This window comes from Delphinapterus leucas, chromosome 2 (genome assembly GCF_059928025.1).
Source record: "Delphinapterus leucas isolate spDelLeu-1000000601 "Yukka" chromosome 2, BTC_Dleu_Yukka2, whole genome shotgun sequence".
In the NCBI taxonomy this organism is placed as follows: Eukaryota; Metazoa; Chordata; class Mammalia; order Artiodactyla; family Monodontidae; genus Delphinapterus; species Delphinapterus leucas.
The window spans coordinates 139,986,743-140,009,554 of record NC_143130.1 but is presented as its reverse complement, the minus strand read 5'-3'; the positions used below and the strand labels follow the sequence as shown (position 1 = coordinate 140,009,554).

General features: G+C 41.9%; 1 protein-coding gene across 1 annotated transcript; it reads left to right on the top strand.

The window, feature by feature from the left end:
- The first annotated feature begins 324 nt into the window (after positions 1–324).
- Positions 325–9,414, top strand: GPR135 (G protein-coupled receptor 135). Its single transcript, XM_089907772.1, is given in 2 exon segments — positions 325–956; positions 959–9,414. Coding segments are annotated over 2 exon segments (1,509 nt in total). The 5' UTR covers positions 325–769; the 3' UTR covers positions 2,281–9,414.
- The last annotated feature ends 13,398 nt before the right edge of the window (positions 9,415–22,812 follow it).

Sequence of the window (22,812 nt, the reverse complement as noted above, 5' to 3'; positions counted from 1 at the left end):
TTTTAATAAGCTTACTACATCAGTGGTTCTCAAAGTGTGGTCCTTGGACCAGCAATATCATCACCACCCAGCGACTTGTTAGAAATGCAAATTCTCGGACAAGACCCCAGATCTACTGAATCTGAACATCTGGGGTTGGGCCCAGTCAACTGTGTTTTAACAAGCCCTAGATGATTCTGTTGCATGCTCAAGTTTGAGAACACCTGGTTTAAGTTTTTCTGCTCCCTCAAGTTTAAGATCTCCGAATTTAGATTGTTTTCCACTTCAGGTTCTAGATTCCTTTCCTACCTGTAGATGCCAGAAACACCCACAGGAAGCAAAGCACCCCCCCTCGCCCCCCGCCTCTCTGTAGGACATGTGTATCCAAGAGAGCTTGAGAGTGAACCCTTGTTGAATTTGGCCATCTGTGTGAGGACCAGTTCCCGCTTTATCTGATCTGGCTGGGCAGTGGTCCCTGAGGGGGTCGACCTGGCACTCTCTGAAGCCCACCTCCCTGGCCGCATAACCTCGGGGAGAGGTGACATCCTGGACCGGCTTTTCTGAGGGTACTCGGCCGGCGTCCCGCCCCGCGCTCTCGCGTAAACACGCGGTTCCCTTGGCAACGCCTGGAACGCACGTCAAAAGCTCCGCGGGTCGCGGGCTACGGTCAACCCTCCGGCTGAGCGCAACTCCAGGCAGAGGCCCCTCACCCCCGGCCCCGAGCCACCTCGGGCTTACGGGCGCCTCCCCCGGTGCGGGATGAGCAGACCTGCGGCCGCCGCGGGGCCCCATGGAGAAGCAGCCGCCGCCGCCGGTGCGCCCAACAGTGAGCACAAACTTGTCGGTCAGCCCACACCCCGGCGCCCCGTCCGCGGCCGGCACGCCTGGCCGGATTTCCTCTGCGGCGACGGCGTCGGCCGCGGCGCTAGGGAACCAGAGCGGCGGGAACGTGGGCGACAGCACTGGCGCCTCGGCGGGCACGGCGCGGCGGGGAGGCCACCGCTGGGCCCCGCGGCGGCGCCGCTGCTATCTCAGGGGGCGGCGGGGACGGCCCAGGCGCTCGTCCTCCTGCTCATCTTCCTGCTGTCTAGCCTGGACAACTGCGCGGTGATAGGGGTGATCGTGAAGCACCGGTAGCTCCGCACCCTCACCGACGCGTTCATCCTGTCCCTGTCTCTGTCGGATCTGCTCACGGCGCTGCTCTGCCTGCCAGCCGCCTTCCTGGACCTCTTCACGCCGCCCGAGGGCCCGGCGCTCGCCGCCGCCGCGGGGCCCTGGCGCCGCCAGCCATTTCTTAGCTCGTGCTTCGGCATCGTGTCCACGCTCAGCGTAGCCCTCATCTCGCTGGACCGCTACTGCGCCATCGTGCGGCCGACGCGGGAGAAGATCGGGCGCCGCCGCGCGCTGCAGCTGCTGGCCGGCGCCTGGCTGGCGGCGCTGTGCTTCTCCTTGCCCTGGAAGCTGCTCCGTGCTACCTGGGAGTCCCCGGCGGCGCAGAGCTTCCACGGCTGTATGTACCGGACGTCCCCGGACCCCGCGCAACTGGGCGCGGCCTACAGTGTTGGGTTGGTGGTGGCTTGCCACCTGCTGCCCTTCCTGCTCATGTGCTTCTACCACTACCACGTCTGCAGGACCGTGCGCCTGTCGGACTTGCGCGTGCGGCCCCTGACCACCTACGCGCGCGTGCTGCGCTTCTTCAGCGACGTGCGCACGGCCACCGCAGTGCTCTTCATGATTGTCTTCGTCATGTGCTGCTGGGGGCCCTACTGCTTCCTGGTGCTGCTGACCGCGGCCCGGCAGGCCCAAGCCACGCAGGCTCCCTCGCTCCTCAACGTGGTGGCCGTATGGCTGACCTGGGCCAATGGGGCCATCAACCCTGTCATCTATGCCATTCGCAACCCAAACATTTCGATGCTCCTAGGGCGCAACTGGGAAGAGGGCTACCGGACTAGGAACATGGACGTTTTCCTGCCCAACCAGGGCCCGGCTTTGCCGGCTAGAAGCCGCAATCCCCTTCGAAACCGCTATAGCAACCACCTGGGGGCCTGCAGCAGGATGTCCTCTTCCAGCCCGACCAGCGTGGTGGGAGGGGACGTGGCCATGTGGGCTCGCAAAAATCCAGTTGTGCTTTTCTGCCCGGAGGGGCCACCAGATCCTGTGACAGCAGCAGCTAAACAGCCTAAATCTGAAGCCGGGGATAGCAGCCGCCAAGAAGGGTTGGGATGCACAGCTTGTGAAGGCAAATTTTCATCCGCTTCGATGAACAATACAGGATTCCGGAGAGAATCGTGTGTTTCATAAAGCCAAACATTTACAAAAGAGACAGAGGGGGAGGCCTACCACTTCCCCCAAACAACATACAAAACAGTGTCCTTTCCTTCAGAAGCGCTGAAAGGAATGTAAAGTGCAAAACTTAAAACGATGTTCAACCACACAACCAAGCATTGTGAACTGTAAGTGCCAAAAATGACAAAAATAAAATTCACAATTACTGAAAAGCTCATATTACAGGAATCACACTGGGAAACAAACAAAAAAATTCATTGAACGCAACTGGTTCATATACATAGACTTTCAGGAAAGAATGAAGACCTTAAGAACTGCTCGAAGGCCCCTCTAAATCACCAGCATTCAGCAGAACTTCAGATTTCTAGAACTTTCACCTCTGACACATGCCTTGGGTGCTTAGGTTAGGAGTCGAAAAATTTTATCCTTACACACTTTGGTGCATTTCCTCCCCACCCCCACCCCCATAATCTTTGTGAGAAATTTTAAATTCATATCCCGTTTAAAACTATTTTAGGATTTTGAAAAAATGGTTTATTACTAAAAGTGGTTTATTACTATAAAATCCAACCATTTGAGGGGCAAAGAGAAGTATGAACGTAAAGAAATGTGGCTATTTTTTAAAGTATTTCAAGATTATACTTAGAAATTAATGTCCCCCATCTAATCCCCAAAATTATCTGCCTTGGAAGATTTGAGACTTAAACCTTACTCTAACCTGCTACTTTTGTTTCTAATGATTTAAGGGTGCCACTCTCAGAAAGCTTTCACATTCTTAAAAAATAATTTTCATAGTAGAAAATCTTTGCATTTGAGGTAAATTGATTTTTGGATGAAGCCAAAAATGTAATTTGAGGTCAAGTTGATTGAACTTTGTGAGTAATGCATATATACATATATGAGCGCTCTATAAAAGTAATAAGCTTGGCTATCCTAGGTAGCTTTCATCTAACCGAAGGTGATTCCAAAGAGGAATTCAAAAAATATTTTGAGAAGTGGATGCATTCTTGGAATAAGCATAAAGCTCTCCAGGAAAATCATGTTCCTCTACATTTGGAAGTTTGGGTACATTTGTTTAAAAAAAATAGTTGCTTGGGCTTCCCTGGTGGTGCGGTGGTTGAGAGTCCGCCTGCCGATGCGGGGGACGCGGGTTCGTGTCCTGGTCCGGGAAGATCCCACATGCCGCGAAGCGGCTGGGCCTGTGAGCCATGGCCGCTGAGCCTGCGCGTCCGGAGCCTGTGCTCCGCAACGGGAGAAGCCACAACAGTGAGAGGCTCACATACCGAAATAAATAAATAAATAAATAATAAAATAATTGCTTAATAGACATGACATATAAAATAATGTGGTCTTTATTTGAAAGGAGAATGGCTATGGGATTATTATATGTAATAGAGTGCTCATAACTTAGGGGTAAAGTCAGAGAGGTACTTTAATCAAGCCAGAAATACCTTCAGAAAGGTGCAAAACAAAGATGCTGTTTAAAAATATTTGAAAGCACAATTCAGGATTTGTGTGGGTGAAATTTCTCACATTAAATGCCACTGTACATAGAATCATTTACTCAGAATTTTACAAGATGTTTTTGTGTTTTCTTCCTCTTTCCTTTCTTCCATCTTGCCCCTCTTTTCTTCAGTATTTCACAGCCTTAATTGAATAAGTACTTTAAACTAGACATGAAACCTCTGCTCTCATATAAAGATTTTAATGTGAAATGGCCACCTTTTTTTCTTGTAAAGTATTTAAAGATCTTCATTAGTATTTAATTTTTTGCGTGTGACAGAAGGGTGTATGTCATTATTTTGTAATCAAAGATGGAAATTACGATTTTTTTTTATACAGCAAGTTCTTATTAGTCATCCATTTTACCCACAGCAGTGTATACAGGTCAATCCCAATCTCCCAATTCATCCCACTACCGCCCCCACCCCCACCCCCGGCCACTTCCTCCCCTTGGTGTCCATACATTTGTTCTCTACATCTGTGTCTCAATTTCTGCCCTGCAAACTGGTTCATCTCTACCATTTTTCTAGGTTCCATATATATGCGTTAATATACGATATTTGTTTTTCTCTTTCTGACTTATTTCACTCTGTATGACAGTCTCTAGATCCATCCACGTCTCTACAAATGACCAAATTTCGTCCCTTTTATGGCTGAGTAATATTCCATTGTATATATGTACCACATCTTCTTTATCCATTCGTCTGTCGATGGGCATATAGGTTGCTACCATGTCCTGGCTATTGTAAATAGTGCTGCAATGAACATTGGGGTGCATGTGTCTTTTTGAATTATGGTTTTGTCTAGGTATATGCCCAGTAGTGGGATTGCTGGGTCATATGGTAATTCTATTTTTAGTTTTTTAAGGAACCTCCATACTGTTCTCCATAGTGGCTGTATCAATTTACATTCCCACCAACAGGGCACGAGGGTTCCCTTTTCTCCACACCCTCTCCAGCATGTGTGGTTTGTAGATTTTCTGATGATGCCCATTCTAACTGGTGTGAGGTGATACCTCATTGTAGTTCTGATTTGCATTTCTCTAATAATTAGTGATGTTGAGCAGCTTTTCATGTGCTTCTTGGCCATCTGTATATATATGATTCTTGTCAGAGCTAAAGATGTTTTAATGTTTTCCCTTTCTCAAGACATCACACAATCAGAAGTTTATGAATTATCTTTATATATCTTCCTACACTGAGTGTAGTACAGAGTAGATGAGATCATGTCTCCTCTTTAGCACTTATTATAAAACATTTACAGACAGTGCAGCTGAACTCACGTTGAACAGATATCCTGTTAAAGGCAAAAAAGTTGTGTATTTTTCACATTTTGAGAAAATGGAAGTCATGTCTGATATTTAGAGGAAAATGATAAAGTCTTCCAATTCCAAAAGGTATCATAGCACAGAAATTCAGCAACTGTGAATAGAGGCAGAAAAAGTGTTAGAGATCTTAGCGGAAGGAGGCAAGCATGTTGCAAGATAGGGTATTGTCTGAGAAGAATTGAAGGAAGACATTTAAAAATAACCGTAACATGAAATAAACCTGCTTCGTGAGTGAGGGGGAAATCCATGAGATTGGGAGTGACAAGGTGGTGGCATGAAGGACTGTAGGCAGAAAAATGAATCCCCACCCTAACTCTTGGTAGGCAGGCATAGGAAGTTTTAGGAAGGGGGTGGCTTGGGAAGGAGATTGTTCTGTTAGTGGTTCTAAGAATAATGGTGGGTAAGAATGTGAGGGGAGAGAAAGTAGCTAGTAAGTTACTGAACAATTTACAGTGTTGTGTTTGTCTTTAAATTTGAGGCTATACAACTGGTCAGTGATAGAACTAGGACTTGAACCTCAGAACTCCATATTCCCTTCTCTACCCTCTGTTGCCCCCATAAAGATCAATAGATGGAGAAACTAAGGATGAGAAGTTGTGGTACTATCGTCATCACCACCACCATCAACATCATCACCATCTACTGGTTTTATTTCGTACTTTATGTAGAACAACTTCCTGGGCACTGAGGCTACTAACGGGTAGAAATCACATTACCTGCCTTAAGAGGGCATACAGACTAATCGAAGACTTTGTGCTTTATAAAAATGGGCCATAATCAGGACTCTTTAGTTTACCTGTAAGGAAGAAAAGGTGCAGCATTTTCAGAAGCGGTTAGCAAAGAAGAGATGGATTTGGAAGCAAAAGACATGCAGATAAAGGCCGGGAACCAATCTGGGCCAGTTGTAAATACTTAGAGACAAAAATTAGCGCCTTGAATAAAAGATGTGAAAGAATGACTCAAATAAATATAAGACTTAGACCTTTCCTCATGGCTTTGTGGGAAAAGGAGAAAGAGAAGCTGTGCAATATTGGGATGTATCAAATATTGTTTAGACATAAAGGCCAGAATGTAATCCTTCATATCTCATTCTGCTCCCAGCTTGAGTATTTCATTTAAATTACAATAACAAGTCATACTCAGCATAGTACATACATTAGCTCATTTAATCCTCAAAGCAACCCTCTAAGTAGTGGGTGGGTGGGGGGATGCTATTACTATCACACCACCCATTTTACAGATGAAAAAGCTGAAGCAGGGCTTCCCTGGTGGCGCAGTGGTTGAGAGTCCGCCTGCCGATGCAGGGGACACGGGTTCGTGCCCTGGTCCGGGAAGATCCCACATGCCGCAGAGTGGCTGGGCCCATGAGCCATGGCCGCTGAGCCTGCGCGTCCGGAGCCTGCGCTCCGCAACGGGAGAGGCCACGACAGTGAGAGGCCCGCGTACCACAAAAAAAACACCTGAAGCACATAGGGACTACGTGATTTGTCTAAGATCACACAGGAAGTAAGTTCTAGATGTAAGATTTGTCCCTAGCAGACTGGTGCCAGAAGTCTCATCTTAACCACTGCACGGTACTGCTCTAATTTGTGAAAGCTTATGGGAAACCTGAAAAAGAGCCTGGGAAGATAAAAACAACTATCAAAGGGATGGGAAATAGATATCATAAAACTTAAAAGAAAGGATTTGTTTAATTTGGAGAACAGCTATAGAAGATGTGTGTTTTAAAAATATATGAAGAGATTTTGAGCAGTTATTTTCTCATATAAATCCCAGCCCTGGATGACTCCAATCATTGGCCTTCTCCATTCCTGCTCCAGGGTGGCTGAGCACAGCTGGAGAAAATTAGAGTCAGATCAATTAGTACCGTCTACACCTAGAATCCATAGCCTCGCCCTACCCTTCCACCCTGCCCGGCAGTCTGAACCTCTTCTCTTGTCAGCTCACTCTTTCTGCCCATTTTAGTGACCCCTCAAACTTTCAACCAATTCTCCCCTTTTGGAAGATCACTTTTGCTCCTACTTCACAAAGAAAATAGAAGCCATCAGATACATATACCCTCATATTTTAGCCATCAAATGTAACAAACTAAACTGAATTTATACCAGTTCTCAGCTCTGTCTTTCTAATAGTAAAGAAGCTGGTCCCCTCACCAGCCTCAGGACCCTCATGCTATCAATTATCTCCTTTCTGTGGTATCCTTAGCCTTTCCTGCTGAACCAAATCCTTCCCATGAGCTCTTAAGCATTCTTACTTAAAAGGAGAAAACAAAGCCTCTCCGATTTATTCATCCCTTTTCTCTCCCTGAGCTCCCGCCCTTCCACTAAACTTGTCAAAAGAATTGCCTACACTTTATCAGATCTAGATCCTGGTCCATAATGTTCATGGTGCAAGAAAGTCACTTATGCAACTCAATTTTTCCCCAATCCCCTGTTCTGCCAGATGGCAGAAACTTAAGATGGGCTTATTTAGCTCCAAGGCCCAGGTGAGCGTCAGTCTTCAGTGGTCATCTGTCTGTACTGAGGTACCCATCGATCTGTCTCTGGTCACATCCACAGCGGGCTGTATGAGTTATCCCCACTCAGTCTGAGAGGACCCAGGCCTAACTTAGACAGCTTTAGAGCCCTTCTTTGGACACAGAACGATTATTACTCCATCTCAGCACCAATGGAGGGCTGTGGCAACCCCTATAATGCTGTCTCATTATTTTCTCATATAAATCCCAGCCCTGGATGACCCCAGTCATTGGCCTTCTCCATTCCTGCTCCAGGGTGGCTGAGCACAGCTGGAGAAAATTAGGCACCTCAGGCTGTTTTTTAAATTAGTTTTTAATATTTTTTTTGCGGTTCGCAGGCCTCTCACTGTTGTGGCCTCTCCCGTTGCAGAGCGCAGGCTCCGGACGCGCAGGCTCAGCGGCCATGGCTCACGGGCCCAGCCGCTCCACGGCATGTGGGATCTTCCCGGACCGGGGCACGAACCCGTGTCCCCTGCATCAGCAGGCGGACTCTCAACCACTGCGCCACCAGGGAAGCCCCAGTTTTTAATATTTTGGATTACTTGAAAATTTTTAGTATTGTTGGGTCAGTAAATCAAAATAATACATAAAGTATATGTTGGGGGTTCTACTTATGGAATGGCAATGAGGAGCTCTATGACCTGCTCCCCAGTGAGACAAGTGTAGCTGGTGAAAATTATTTAAAAAGCAACCATCTGAAGCGTCTGGAAATTGTAAGAGTAAAACCATGCATAATGGTTGGTCAAATTCATTTCATCTGTCTTCACTAATCAAGGTCATTTTAAGACTCCAAGCAGCACATGGCCTAAACAATAAGATGTCTGCCTGAGTTATTTTCCAAGAACTTGGAGTCAGCTGCATCTAGTTTGAGCTGGGCTGATTAAGACTGGATAGGATTGCCAGCCCTCCAACTGGGCAGGCATGAATGTCCTCTCTGTGACCTTCTGACGTCAGAGGGCTGAAAACTCCACCCTCCGATGGTGCTAAGCGCCTCCACGTTTGAACTGCAGAGGCCTGTAGTTAGTTACACCTGCGCAGAAGGACAGTTACGGCACCTTTTTCCAATCACCTTTCCCTACACTCCCCACGCCTCAGACCGCCCTGCTTCTTTATTCGTTATCCCATAAATACCCGTGCCCTTGCCTTTGGGGAGGTGGGTTTGAGATTCGTTCTTCCACGTCCTTGCTTGACGGCCGTGAGAATAAACCCTCTCTGCTACACAGCTCAGTGCCTCAGCGTTTCGCTTGCTGTGCGTTGGGCAAGATGAACCTGGTTCAGTAACAAGAGCATACAGCAAATGAAGAAATATGCAAGAAAGTCTGCTATAACTCAGTAAGAACAGCAAGAGTGGGTAGAATTTGAATTATAACCAGCTTCTCTCAGCTCTTTGTGACAGAAACTCCACTTCAGGTGAGTACAGCCAAGAACCCAGGGATCCCTCCTTCCCCAGTTCCCAGTCCAGCACTGTGGTGCTTCCTGGGAGGAGCAGGTACCGAGAACTTCTCATCTTTCCAGCTACATGTTGCAGAGACTAAATCCCAGGTGATTGCGGCCATAGAGATTGGGAGTTCTCTTCTTGCGCCTGGTCCCCATTCACAGGGTGGGTGCTTAACCTCAGTGCAGCATGCTGGGAATACTGGGACTGTGATTGCCCCCACCCAGCTTGTTGTAGGGCAGAGCCTCCATGCTAGGAAAGACTAAGAAGCTGAGAAGATTAGAGGCTACTGTCCCCACCACTGCCTTGCTCCTAAAGCGGGGTATTACTCCAAAAGAGGCAGGCACCCCAAAGAAGAAGACTACTCTCTTCCCCCAGCCTCAGAGCAGTGGTCAGGTGTTTTGATCAGTGGTGTGGACAGGCCTTTAAACGGAGAGTCCTGAAGGTTCTCCCTAAGGAACTATATTTGAAACAGAGTGTGGGGAATTTCAAATCTAAGGGCATTTTTAGAAACAGTACATTTTTGTGTAAACAAAATTTGGGGGCCTGATATCTTCTTTTTTTTTTTTTTTTGCGGTACTCGGGCCTCTCACTGTCGTGGCCTCTCCCGTTGCGGAGCACAGGCTCCGGACGCGCAGGCTCAGCGGCCATGACTCACGGGCCCAGCCGCTCCGCGGCATGTGGGATCTTCCCGGACCAGGGCACAAACCCGTGTCCCCTGCATCGGCAGGCGGACTCTCAACCACTGCGCCACCAGGGAAGCCCTCGATATCTTCTTGAGAGATACAAACTAAACCGTAGGTCAGCTAGTTTACCAGAGAGAATCAGGGAAAGACATGTAAAAAATATATCATTTGTTGAGCAATTTCACTTCTTCCAAAGTAGTTTATAGAAATATTCACAAATATGGGCAGAGATTTAGGGATGATTATCACTGTGTTATCACTGAGAATAATCAAAACACCCAATGATAAATGGTTAAATAAATGAAACGTTTATACAAAGAAATTTTATGTTGTCATTGTGAACTGCTTTGTACACATTTTAATAAGTTGGGAAAATCCTCATAATTTTAACTTAAGCAAAACTGTGAACTGAATGTTCAGTGTAACACCTCCTTTTTTAATGAATGCACACACATAGAAAAAGACTAGACATAAATATATCAGTGTTAACAGTAGCGATATCATTGTTCCATAGTTCTGGTTATACTTGTACTAGTTTCATAGGGATGCCATTAAACAAAGTACCACAAGCTAGGTGGCTTAAAACAACAGAGACTTATTGTCTCCTAGTTCCTGGAAGCTAGAAGCCTGAAACCAAGGTGTTGGCAGGGCTGTGTGCCCTCTGACGCCTGTAGAGGGAACAATTCCTTGCCTCTTCCTAGCTTCTGGTGGTTTGCTGGCACTCTGGCATTCTTTGGCTTGCAGCTGCATCAGTCTAATCCTGTTTTCAAATGGCATTCTACTTGTATGTCTGATATAACATCATCTTCCCACCGTGTTAATCTATGTGCTCAAGCTACCCTCTTAAAAGAACACCAATCGTATTGCATTAGTGCCCACCCAAATGACCTAATCTTAACATAATTACATCTGAAAAGACTCTGTAAGGTGATGTTTACAGGTACCAAGGGTTAGGCCTTCAACACGTCTTTTTAGGGGGACACAATTCAACCCACAACAGTACTATACTACATTTTCCAAATCTCCTGCAATAATTACATACTCATTATCAGGAGTGGCTAAGGGATCCAGCTTAGGGGTCATACTAACCTGATGTAAAGCTAACCTCCACCACTTAACAGCTGTTTGACAGTGAGCAAGTTAACCTCACAATATTTCCATTTCCCCATGTGTAAAAGAAGGAGAATAATAATACCTACTTTAGAGGATAGTATATATGATGCATTTAACATTGTGCCTGATCCTTAGCCAGGCACTTACTGTGAATATTTACTATTATGGCTGAAAGAAAAATAAGAGACTAATGCTACATAGAAATAGAATGAGGATTGAAAAGAAGCAATTAGAAGGTAATTAGTGGCTGTAATGAGCTGTTTTAGGAGCCATGCTGTAACAGACACCAGGTACCTTAGTGATTAGGAACTGAGAAATTGAAGGTAGCAAATAGAGGCCAGGCTCTTATGGACTTGGGCTATAGAAAGCAGAGGAAGACAACTAGAGGAAACGATGGAATTAAGTATGTTTTATATTACTAGGGATAACTAGCACGTATTTAAAAATAAAAGGAAGTATTGGGGTTGGCCAAAAAGTTCGTTTGTCTTTTTTCCGTAGATGGCTCTAGTAGCACTTAGTTGTCTTTAACTTCATTCGAAACAGTTTTGTTAGATTGTGTTGTGACAGCTGTCATATCAGTGTGCATTTAAAAAAAGCTTACCAGCATTGGTGAATTTTTGTGTAGCTGTTTTAATATTGAAGATGGAAGAAAAGCAACATTTTTGGCACATTATGCTTTATTATTTCAAGAGAGGTTAAAAACGCAACTGAAATGCAAAAAAAGATTTGTGCAATGTATGGAGAAGGTGCTGACTGATAGAATGTGTCAAAAGTGGTTTGCCAAATTTCATGGTGGAGGTTTCTCGCTGGACGATGCTCCACGGTCGGGTAGAGCAGTTGAAGTTGATAGTGATCAAATGGAGACATTAATTGAGAACAATCAACGTTATACCACGCAGGAGATAGCTGACATACTCAAAATATCCAAATCAAGCGTTGAAAATCATTTGCACCAGCTTGGTTATGTTCATCGCTTTGATGTTTGGGTTCCACATAAGTTAAGTGAAAAAAAAAACCTTGACTGTATTTCCGCATGCGATTCCCTACTGAATCGTAATGAAAATGTTCCGTTTTTAAAACAAATTGCGATGGGCGATGAAAAGTGGATACTGTACAATAATGTGGAACAGAAGAGATCGTGGGGCAAGCGAAATGAACCACCACCAACCACACCAAAGGTCAGTCTTTATCCAAAGAAAGTGTTTTTGTGTATATGGTGGGATTGGAAGGGAATCCTCTATTATGAGCTCCTTCCAGAAAACCAAACGATTAATTCCAACAAATACTGCTCCCAGTTAGACCAGCTGAAAGCAGCACTTGATGAAAAGCGTCTGGAATTAGCCAACAGAAAACGCATAATCTTCCATCAGGATAACGCAAGACCGCATGTTTCTTTGATGACCAGGCAAAAGTTGTTACAGCTTGGCTGGGAAGTTCCGATTCATCCACCGTATTCACCAGACATTGCACCTTTAGATTTCCATTTATTTCAGTCTTTACAAAATTCTCTTAACGGAAAAAATTTAATTTCCTGGAAGACTGTAAAAGGTACCTGGAACAGTACCTTTCTCAAAAAGATAAAAAATTTTGGGAAGATGGAATTATGATGAAGTTGCCTAAAAAATGGCAGAAGGTAGTAGGACAAAATGGTGAAATCTTTATTGAACAAAGTTCAAGATGTCTTTTATTTTTACTTAAAAACCGAAGGCACTTTGCGGCCAGCCCAATATATGGATTAAAAAATGAAGATAAAATAGCAGTGAAAGTTGAAGTCAGGCATTGAGAGGGGTAGGTAGTCAATCTTCTGGATAATACAAGTGTTTAATATACTATCTAAAAATTTGAGTATCTATTAAGTATTTTAAGGCATATTTTTGTCTTATCATTTTTTAAACTCTGAAAGCTTACCACCCTTAAAAAAAAAAGATTTAACTATTTTAGGCAGTTTTATGTTCACAGTAAAATTGAGAGACAGGTAGAGAGATTTCCTGTATACGCCTTATCGCCACATGTTTGGAGCCTCCTCCATTATCCATCTGTATCCTCCACCAGATTTGTTACAATCAATGAACCTACATTCATAACTCATAGTCATTCAAAGTCCACAGTTTATATTAGGGTTCACTCTTGGTGTTGTACATTCTGTGGGTTTGGACAAGTATATCTTGACATGTATTCATCATTATAGTATCCTACAGAGTAGTTTCACTGCCCTAAAAATCCTGTGCTCCACCTATTCATCCCCCAACCACCAACCTCTGGCAAGCAGTGCCTTTTTACTGTCCCTGTGCTTTTGTCTTTTCAAGAATATCATATAGCTGGAATCATACAGTATGTAGCTTTTTCAGATTAACTTCTTTCACTTAGCAATATGCATTTAGGGTTCCTCCACGTCTTTTCATGGCCTTATACGCTCATTTATTTTTTGCACTGAATAATATTCCATTGTCTGGATGTACCATGGTTTATTTTTCCATTCACCTACTGGAAGACATCTTGGTTGCTTCTATATTTTGTAAATAATGAATAAAGCTGCTATAAGCATCCATGAGCAGTTTTTTAATGTGCACATAAGTTTCCAACTCATTTGGGTAAATACCAAGGAGCAAGACTGCTGAATTGTACGTTTAGAGTACATTTAGTTTAGTGAGAAACTGCCAAACTCTCTTCCAAAAACCATGTTTCATTTTGTATTCCCACCAGCAATGAATGAGAGTTCCAGTTGCTCCACATCTTCATCACCGTCGGCATTTGGTGTCGTCAGTGTTTGCGGTTTTGGCCGTTCTAATAGGTATGTACTTGTGTCTCATTGTTTTAATTTGCTTTTCCCTGATGACCAATGATGTATAGCATCTTTTCATATACTTATTTGCCATCTGGTTATCTCCTTTGTGTCTGTCCAGGTCTTTGGCCCATTTTCTGAAATGGGTTGTTCATTTTCTTATTGACTTTTAAAAGTTCTTTGTATATTTTGGATAACAGCCTTTAATCAGATGTGTCTTTGCAAATATTTTCTCCTAGTTTGTGGTTCGTCTCTTGATCTTTTCAACATTTTAAAAACGCATTAATCTCACAGTTTTAAGGCTATGATGAAAAGATAGAGTTGCTATTATCATTAGGAATATTACCCTCTCCTAAGGGACATTTTAGAAATTGTGGGGGGGGATTTTTGGTGTCATAATGTCACTGGCATTTATTGAGTGCTAAATGTCCTACAAAACATATGAGAATACTGCCTGAGGCAGAGTTGTCCCACATCCCATACAATTATCAAATATCCCACCAAACATTGAAATAGCTGACATCTATGAATCATTATGTAATTTTAGAACGTTAATCCATTCTTCATAGAAATAGTTTTTAAACATGGTTTTATATACCCTGAAAAGTTTATTTAAATACAACTCTTTTATAAATAAAAAAATGTGTATTCGTTTTAGATTTTTATCAAGCAGTATTCACCATTTTAAAAAGTTTCATCACAATTTGCTACATTTCTTGAGATAATGGGTCATGAAGAAAGCACTCTTGTATCTGTCTACACTTGTAGCTATTGTAATCACTGATTCTACATTTAGGTGTAAGCATCTAACTACTTCACTGTTTACTTTGCAATAAACTACTTGCCACACAATAATAGATGAATGCTTGACAATTTGCCAACAGAAAAATCTGGTACAAAAGGGTACATACTATACGACCCCATATGAAGTTCTAAAATAGGAAAAATATATAGTAGAAAGAAATAGAATTTCTAGTTCTGAGAGTTCCCACATGTTCATTCACTATGTCCACCTTTTCCTTTAAGCCCTGAATCATATTTATAACAGGTGTTTTTAAAGTTCTTATCTGGTATTTCAAACATCTGGGCTATACAAATTACTGCTTCTCCTGGATTATGGTTGGTATTTCCTTTTTTTTCCTTGTCTAGTTATCTTAGATTATATATTTTACATTGAGACAGTGCATTGTAGACAATGGATTTTGTGTTTTCCTTTAAAGGACATTTTACTTAAATTACCAGTGGGTCCTTTAGATCCTTTCAGACTTGGTTTTTAATCTTTGAGCCACTCTAGTTTTGGCCTTAGTCCCAGGATATGACTCTTGTTTGGGGGCATGATTTTCATTGCCAAGTTATAGTCTCTCTATTGTCTTAAATGAATGTCCAATGTTCTCCATGAAGTCTCTCCACTCTGGTTGGACTATAACTCCATCACCCAGTCCAGTATGATTTCAGGTATCTGTATTCATTCATCTCCCAGTTTTACCATAGTCACCCTCTCCTAGGGCTCATGGCAATTTTTTTCTATATATTTACACCCCAGTTCTGTAACAAAGATCTATGGGAGAACCCCCAGGCAGACTTCTGTCTCCCTCCATCACATAACTCCTTTTTCTCTAGTACTCTGGCCTGCAAATTCCAGTTTGTTCAGCTGCCTTGAACTCTGATCTCTACATTCTCAGCTTGGGAAGACCACCATTCTCTACCTGGGCTCCATGTCCCAGTGCTAAAGTCTGAAAAATAGCCCTAGGCAGAAAGATTGAATACTTTATATAATACCTATGCATATAGGGCACTAAGCATGATGCCTGCCCAGAGAAAATGGTCAATAAATGCTATTTTTATTATGAAATCTATATTTAGTAAAATATAGCTACAAATTTCATTTTAGAAAAAATCTGTTATTAAAATATTTCGAGGGCTTCCTTGGTGGCGCAGTGGTTGAGAATCCGCCTGCCAGTGCAGGGGCCACAGGTTCAATCCCTGATCTGGGAAGATCCCTCATGCTGCAGAGCAGCTAAGCCCATACGCCACAACTACTGATCCCGTGCTCTAGAGCCCATGAGCCACAACTACTGAGCCTACGAGCCACAACTACGGATCCCATGTGCCACAACTACTGAAGCCCACGCGCCTAGAGCCCATGCTCTGCAACAAGAGAAGCCACCACAATGAGAAGCCCGTGAACCGCAATGAAGAGTAGCCCCCACTAGCCACAACCAGAGAAAAGCCCGCGTGCAGCAACAAAGACCCAATGCAGCCAGAAACAATAAATAAATAAATTTTAAAAAATACTTCAAGTGATCTCATTTTTGGAAAACGAACTTGCATTGATAGCTGAAAAGATATTTATTAAAAATACTACTAAAATTTTTTACCAAGTTATGATTATAGTGGTCTTCAGGTAAAGACATAATGGGATAAATTATTATAATGTATTTTTAAAATAAATGATAAAAAAACACAAAAGAGCACTGTTAGTGGTCTGTGAAGAGAGGGGGCAGGTCCCTCCACTTGGCCTTGGACGGAGTAAAATCATTTACCTATTTTTCATTGCAGTGGACCCTCGGGTTTTTGGGACTATTGGCTGGAAGTACTGTCTTCTCTGCCCAGTAGCCTCTGAGTGAGGCCTGAGTTACTGGCTTGGGCTCCTGAAAATATACCACCATAGGAGTACTTCTAAATTGTGTGTTTGAGTAGTTTAACTGAATTTTTCCCAGTTTTTTTTTAAACTGTAAGCCAGTCTTATCTTTTTTTTTTTTTTTTTTTTGTGGTACGCGGGCCTCTCACTGTTGTGGCCTCTCCCGTTGCGGAGCACAGTCTCCGGACGCGCAGGCTCAGTGGCCATGGCTCACGGGCCCAGCCGCTCCGCGGCATGTGGGATCTTCCTGGACCGGGGCACGAACCCGTGTCCCCTGCTTCGGCAGGCGGACTCTCAACCACTGCGCCACCAGGGAAGCCCCAGTCTTATCTTTTAATCATACTGTTATTACTCACTTGGATTCAGATAATTTTTTTATATCAATACCCTGTTTTATCCTCTCCACATGAGTAAAGGAATAGAGGATAATCATATATCTTTACACCCTTGTCCCTGGGTGTTCCTCCTTCAGCTGGATCTCCCTGTATCATTGGTCAAGAAAGCGCAAGCCACCAGAATCTAACAATTGTTATCATGTTTATTCAGGAAGTTTAGCTGGCTGATCTAGATGGCTAGCATCTCTCTCCCAAAGCATTGGGCTTTGTTAAATAAGGCTGCCTTTCCTCTCAGAGGAATATGCTGTCTAGTCAAAAGCAGAGAAATATCTCTACTAGATTAAGGCAAAACACACACCTGACTAATCTAATATGTTCTCAAGGATCCCACTGTGTGGGCTACTTTAAAAGTCAACAATTGTCAGTCACCTTGTTTTCTCTACAAAGAACCTAACAATCAATTTAACTAAAAAAATACTGTTAACCCTGCTTTACCTTTAGCTACAAGGACTATAGACAAACCAAAGGAGAGATGGCAGAGTTCACCATTCCCTAGTAGTCATTCAGTGCCTGCAGATCTCTGCATGTCAGGGGTTCACAGGTAAATACATATTTTCTTGGGAGCACTACTGTATATGCTTCCACTGCGAGTGAGGAAAAAATTAAAATAACATTTTACCTGTGATTTGAAAGACTGAAGTACTATTAACTCACCACAAGGAGGCTCCATTATGAAGTACAACAACTTTCAAAGAGGAAAATACCAACCATTTTAAAAGCGGCACATCACACTGCATTTAAATGCTTTAACATTCTTGTTGATTATGGTTTGGTTCTCATAAAAATAATGTATCATCTTGGTGCTATGCAAATTTAAGGCAAATGTATCATGTGTTAGATCTATAATTTAAATTGAGGTGAGTGCATAGAATAAGACAGTCTTTTTGTGGGACAGAGAAAGTTAAAGGGTGGTAATAATAAAAAATTTAAAAACAATTTCCTTATGCTTCAGTTATTACATTTCATCCAGCAGTTGCCACAAAGGTTCAGCTTTCGCTTTCTCAGTCAAATAAGAAAGATTATTAACCTTTGGCTAAAATTCTTTCCCTTTATATTACCTGTTTGGTTAGCACCTGGGGCCATGATGTTAATTTTTATTTATTTGTTTGTTTCTAAAAGGTTTTGTTTTTTTAACATCTTTATTGGAGTATAATTGCTTTACATGGTTGTGTTAGTTCCTGCTGTATAACAAAGTGAATCAGCTATATGTATACATATATCCCCATATCTCCTCCCTCTTGCATCTCCCTCCCACCCTCCCTATCCCACCCCTCTAGGTGGTCACAAAGTACTGAGCTGATCTCCCTGTGCTATGTAGCTGCTTCCCACTAGCTATCTATCTTACATTTGGTAGTGTATATATGTCCATGCCACTCTCACTTCGTCTCAGCTTACCCTTCCCTCTCCCTGTGTCCTCAAGTCCATTCTCTATGTCTGCATCTTTTTTCCTGTCCTGCCCCTAGGTTCTTCAGAACCATTTTATTTTTTGGATTCCATATCTATGAGTTAGCATGCTGTATTTGTTTTTCTCTTTCTGACTTACTTCACTCTGTATGACAGACTCTAGGTCCATCCACCTCACTACAAGTAACTCAATTTCGTTTCTTTTTATGGCTGAGTAATATTCCATTGTATATATGTGCCACATATTCTTTATCCATTCATCTGTCGATGGACACTTAGATTGCTTCCATGTTCTGGCTATTGTAAATAGAGCTGCAATGAACATTGTGGTACATGACTCTTTTTGAATTTGATTTTCTCAGGGTATATGCCCAGTAATGGGATTGCTGGGGCATATGGTAGTTCTAGTTTTAGTTTTTTAAGGAGCCTCCATACTGTTTTCCGTAGTGGCTGTATCAATTTACATTCCCACCAACAGTGCAACAGGGTTTGCTTTTCTCCACACCCTCTCCAGCATTTATTGTTTGTAGATTTTTTGATGATGGCCATTCTCACTGGTGTGAGGTGATACCTCATTGTAGTTTTGATTTGCATTTCTCTAATGATTAGTGTTATTGAGCATCCTTTCATGTGTTTGTTAGCAATCTGTATATCTTCTTTGGAGAAATGTCTCTTTAGGTCTTCTGCCCATTTTTGGATTGGGTTGTTTGTTTTTTGGATATTGAGCTGCATAAACTGCTTGTAATTTTGGAGGTTAATCCTTTGTCAGTTGCTTCATTTGCAAGTATTTTCTCCCATTCTGAGGGTTGTCTTTTGGTCTTGTTTATGGTTTCCTTTGCTGTGCAAAGGTTTTTAAGTTTCATTAGGTCCCATTTGTTTATTTTTATTTCCATTTCTCTAGGAGGTGGATCAAAAAGGATCTTGCTGTGATTTATGTCATAGAGTGTTCTGCCTATGTTTTCCTCTAAGAGTTTTACAGTGTCTAGCCTTATATTTAAGTCTTTAATTCATTTTGAGTTTATTTTTGTGTATGGTGTTAGGGAGTGTTCTAATTTCATTCTTTTACATGTAGCTCTCCATTTTTCCCAGCACCACTTATTGAAGAGGCTGTCTTTTATCCATTGTATATTCTTGACTTCTTTATCAAAGATAAAGTGACCATATGTGTGTGGGTTTATCTCTGGGCTTTCTATCCTGTTCCATTGATCTATATTTCTGTCTTTGTGCCAGTACCATACTGAGTTGATTACTATAGTTTTGTAGTATAGTGTGAAGTCAGGGAGCCTGATTCCCCCAGCTCTGTTTTTCTTTCTCAGTATTGCTTTGGCTATTAGGGGTCTTTTGTGTTTCCATACAAATTGTGAAATTTTTTGTTCTAATTCTGTGAAAAATGCCATTGGTATTTTGATAGGGATTACACTGAATCTGTAGATTGCTTTGTGTAGTATAGTCATTTTCACAATGTTGGTTCTTCCGATCCAAGAACATGGTATATCTCTCCATCTGTTTGTATCATCTTTAATTCTTTCATCAGTGTCTTATAGTTTTCTGCATACAGATCTTTTGTCTCCTTAGGTAGCTTTATTTCAAGGTATTTTATTCTTTTTGTTACAGTGGTAAATGGAAGTGTTTCCTTAATTTCTCTTTCAGTTTTTTCATCATTATTGTGTAGGAATGCAAGAGATTTCTTTGCATTAATGTTGTATCCTGCTACTCTACCAAATTCATTGATGAGCTCTAGTAGTCTTCTGGTAACATCTTTAGGATTCTCTATATGTAGGATCATGTCATCTGCAAACAGTGACAGCTTTACTTCTTCTTTTCCAATTTGGATTCCTTTTATTTCTTTTTCTTCTCTGATTGCTGTGGCTAAAATTTCCAAAACGATGTTGACTAACAGTAGTGAGAGTGGACAACCTTGTCTTGCTCCTGATGTTAGAGGAAATGGTTTCATTTTTTCACCATTGATAACAATGTCACATATGAGCTTTAGTATGTTGAGGTAAGTTCCCTCTATGCCTACTTTCTGGAGGGTTTTTTATCATAAACCGGTGTTGAATTTCATCAAAAGCTTTTTCTGCATCTATTGAGATGATCACGTGGATTTTATCCTTCAATTTGTTCACTTGGTTTATCACATTGATTGATTTACGTATATTGAAGAATCCTTGCATTCCTGGAATAAACGCCATTTGATCATGGTATATGATCCTTTTAATGTGCTGCTGGATTCTGTTTGCTAGTGTTTTGTTGAGGATTTTTGCACCTCTGTTCATCAGTGACATTGGCCTGTAGTTTTCTTTTTTTGTGACATCTTTGTCTGGTTTTGGTATCAGGGTGATGGTGGCCTTGTAGAATGAGTTTGGGAGTGTTCCTTCCTCTGCTATATTTTGGAAGAGTTAGAGAAGGATAGGTGTTAGCTCTACTCTAAATGTTTGATAGAATTCACCTGTGAATCCATCCTGTTCTGGGCTTTTGTTTGTTGGAAGATTTTTAATCACAGTGTCATTTTCAGTGCTTGTGATTGGTCTGTTAATATTTTGTCTTTCTTCCTGGTTCAGTCTCGGAAGGTTGTGCTTTTCTAAGAATTTGTCCATTTCTTCCAGGCTGTCCATATTATTGGCATATAGTTGCTTATAGTAATCTCTCATGATCCTTTGTATTTCTTCAGTGTCAGTTGTTACTTCTCCTTTTTCATTTCTAATTCTGTTGATTTGAGCCTTCTCCCTTTTTTTCTTGATGAGTCTGGCTAATGGTGTATCAATTTTGTTTATCTTCTCAAAGAACCAGCTTTTAGTTTTATTGATCTTTGCTATTGTTTCCTTCATTTCTTTTTCATTTATTTCTGATCTGATCTTTATGATTTCTTTCCTTCTGCTAATTTGGGTTTTTTTTGTTCTTTCTCTATTTGCTTTAGATGTAAGTTTAGCTTGTTTATTTGAGATGTTTCTTTTTTCTTGAGGTAGGATTGTATTGCTATAAACTTCCCTCTTAGAACTGCTTTTGCTGCATCCCATAGGTTGTGGGTCATTGTGTTTTCATTGTCATTTGTTTCTAGGTATTTTTTTATTTCCTCTTTGATTTCTTCAGTGATCTCTTGGTTAGTTAGTAGCGTATTGTTAGCTTTCATGTGTTTGTATTTTTTGCAAGAAAAAATACTGTAAAAACTACAAACACATGAAGGCTGTTTTTCATGTAATTGATATCTAATCTCATAGTGTTGTGGTCAGAAAAGATACTTGGTATGATTTCAATTTCCTTAAATTACCAAGGCTTGATTTGTGACCCAAGGTATGATCTATCCTGAAGAATGTTCCATGAGCACTTGAGAAGAAAGTATATTCTGTTGTTTTTGGATGGAATGTCCTATAAATATCAATTAAGTCCCTCTTGTTTAATGTATCATTTAAAGCTTGTGTTTCCTTATTTATTTTCATTTTGGATGATCTGTCCATTGGTGAAAGTGGGGTGTTAAAGTCCCCTACTATGATTATGTTACTGTCAATTTCCCCTTTTATGGCAGTTAGCATTTGCCTTATGTATTGAAGTGCTCCTATGTTGGGTGCATAAATATTTACAATTGTTATATCTTCTTCTTGGATCGATCCCTTGATCATTATGTAGTGTCCTTCTTTGTCTCTTGTAAGAGTCTTTATTTTAAAGTCTAGTTTGTCTGATATGAGAATTGCTACTCCAGCTTTCTTCTGATTTCCATTTGCATGGAATATCTTTTTCCATCCCCTCACTTTCAGTCCGTATATATCCCTAGGTATGAAGAGGGTCTCTTGTAGACAGCATATATACAGGTCTTGTTTTTGTATCCATTCAGCCAGTCTGTGTCTTTTGGTTAGAGCACTTAATCCATTTAAATTTAAGGTAGTTATCGATATGTATGTTCCTATTCCCAGTTTCTTAATTGTTTTGGGTTTGTAATTGTAGGTCTTTTCCTTCTGTTGTGTTTCCTGCCTATAGAATTTCCTTTAGCATTTCTTGTTAAGCTGGTTTGATGGTGCTGAATTCTCTTAGCTTTTGTTTGTCTGTAAAAGTTTTAATTTCTCTGTTGAATCTGAATGAGTTCCTTGCTGGGTAGAGTAATCTTGGTTGTAATTTCTTCCCTTTCATCACTTTAAATATGTCCTGCCACTCCCTTCTGGCTTGCAGAGTTTCTGCTGAAAGATCAGCTGTTAACCTTATGGGGGTTCCCTTGCATGTTATTTGTTGCTTTTCCCTTGCTGCTTTTTTTAAAAATTAATTAATTAATTAATTTATTTATTTTTGGCCATGTTGGGTCTATGTCACTGTGCGAGGGCTTTCTCTAGTTGCGGCGAGCGGTGGCTGCTCTTCGTTGTGGTGCGCGGGCTTCTCATTGTGGTGGCTTCTCTTCTTGTGGAGCACGGGCTCTAGGCATGCAGGCTTCAGTAGTTGTGGTGCATGGGCTCAGTAGTTGTGGTGCACGGGCTTAGTTGCTCCGCGGCATGTGGGATCTTCCTGGACCAGGGCTCAAACCTGTGTCCCCTGAATTGGCAGGCGGATTCTTAACCACTGCACCACCAGGAAACCCTCCCTTGCTGCTTTTAATATTTTTTCTTTGTATTTAATTTGTGAAAGTTTGATTAATATGTGTCTTGGCATGTTTCTCCTTGGATTTATCCTGTATGGGACTCTGTGCTTCCTGGACTTGATTGACTATTTCCTTTCCCATATTAGGGAAGTTTTCAACTATAATCTCTTCAAATATTTTCTCAG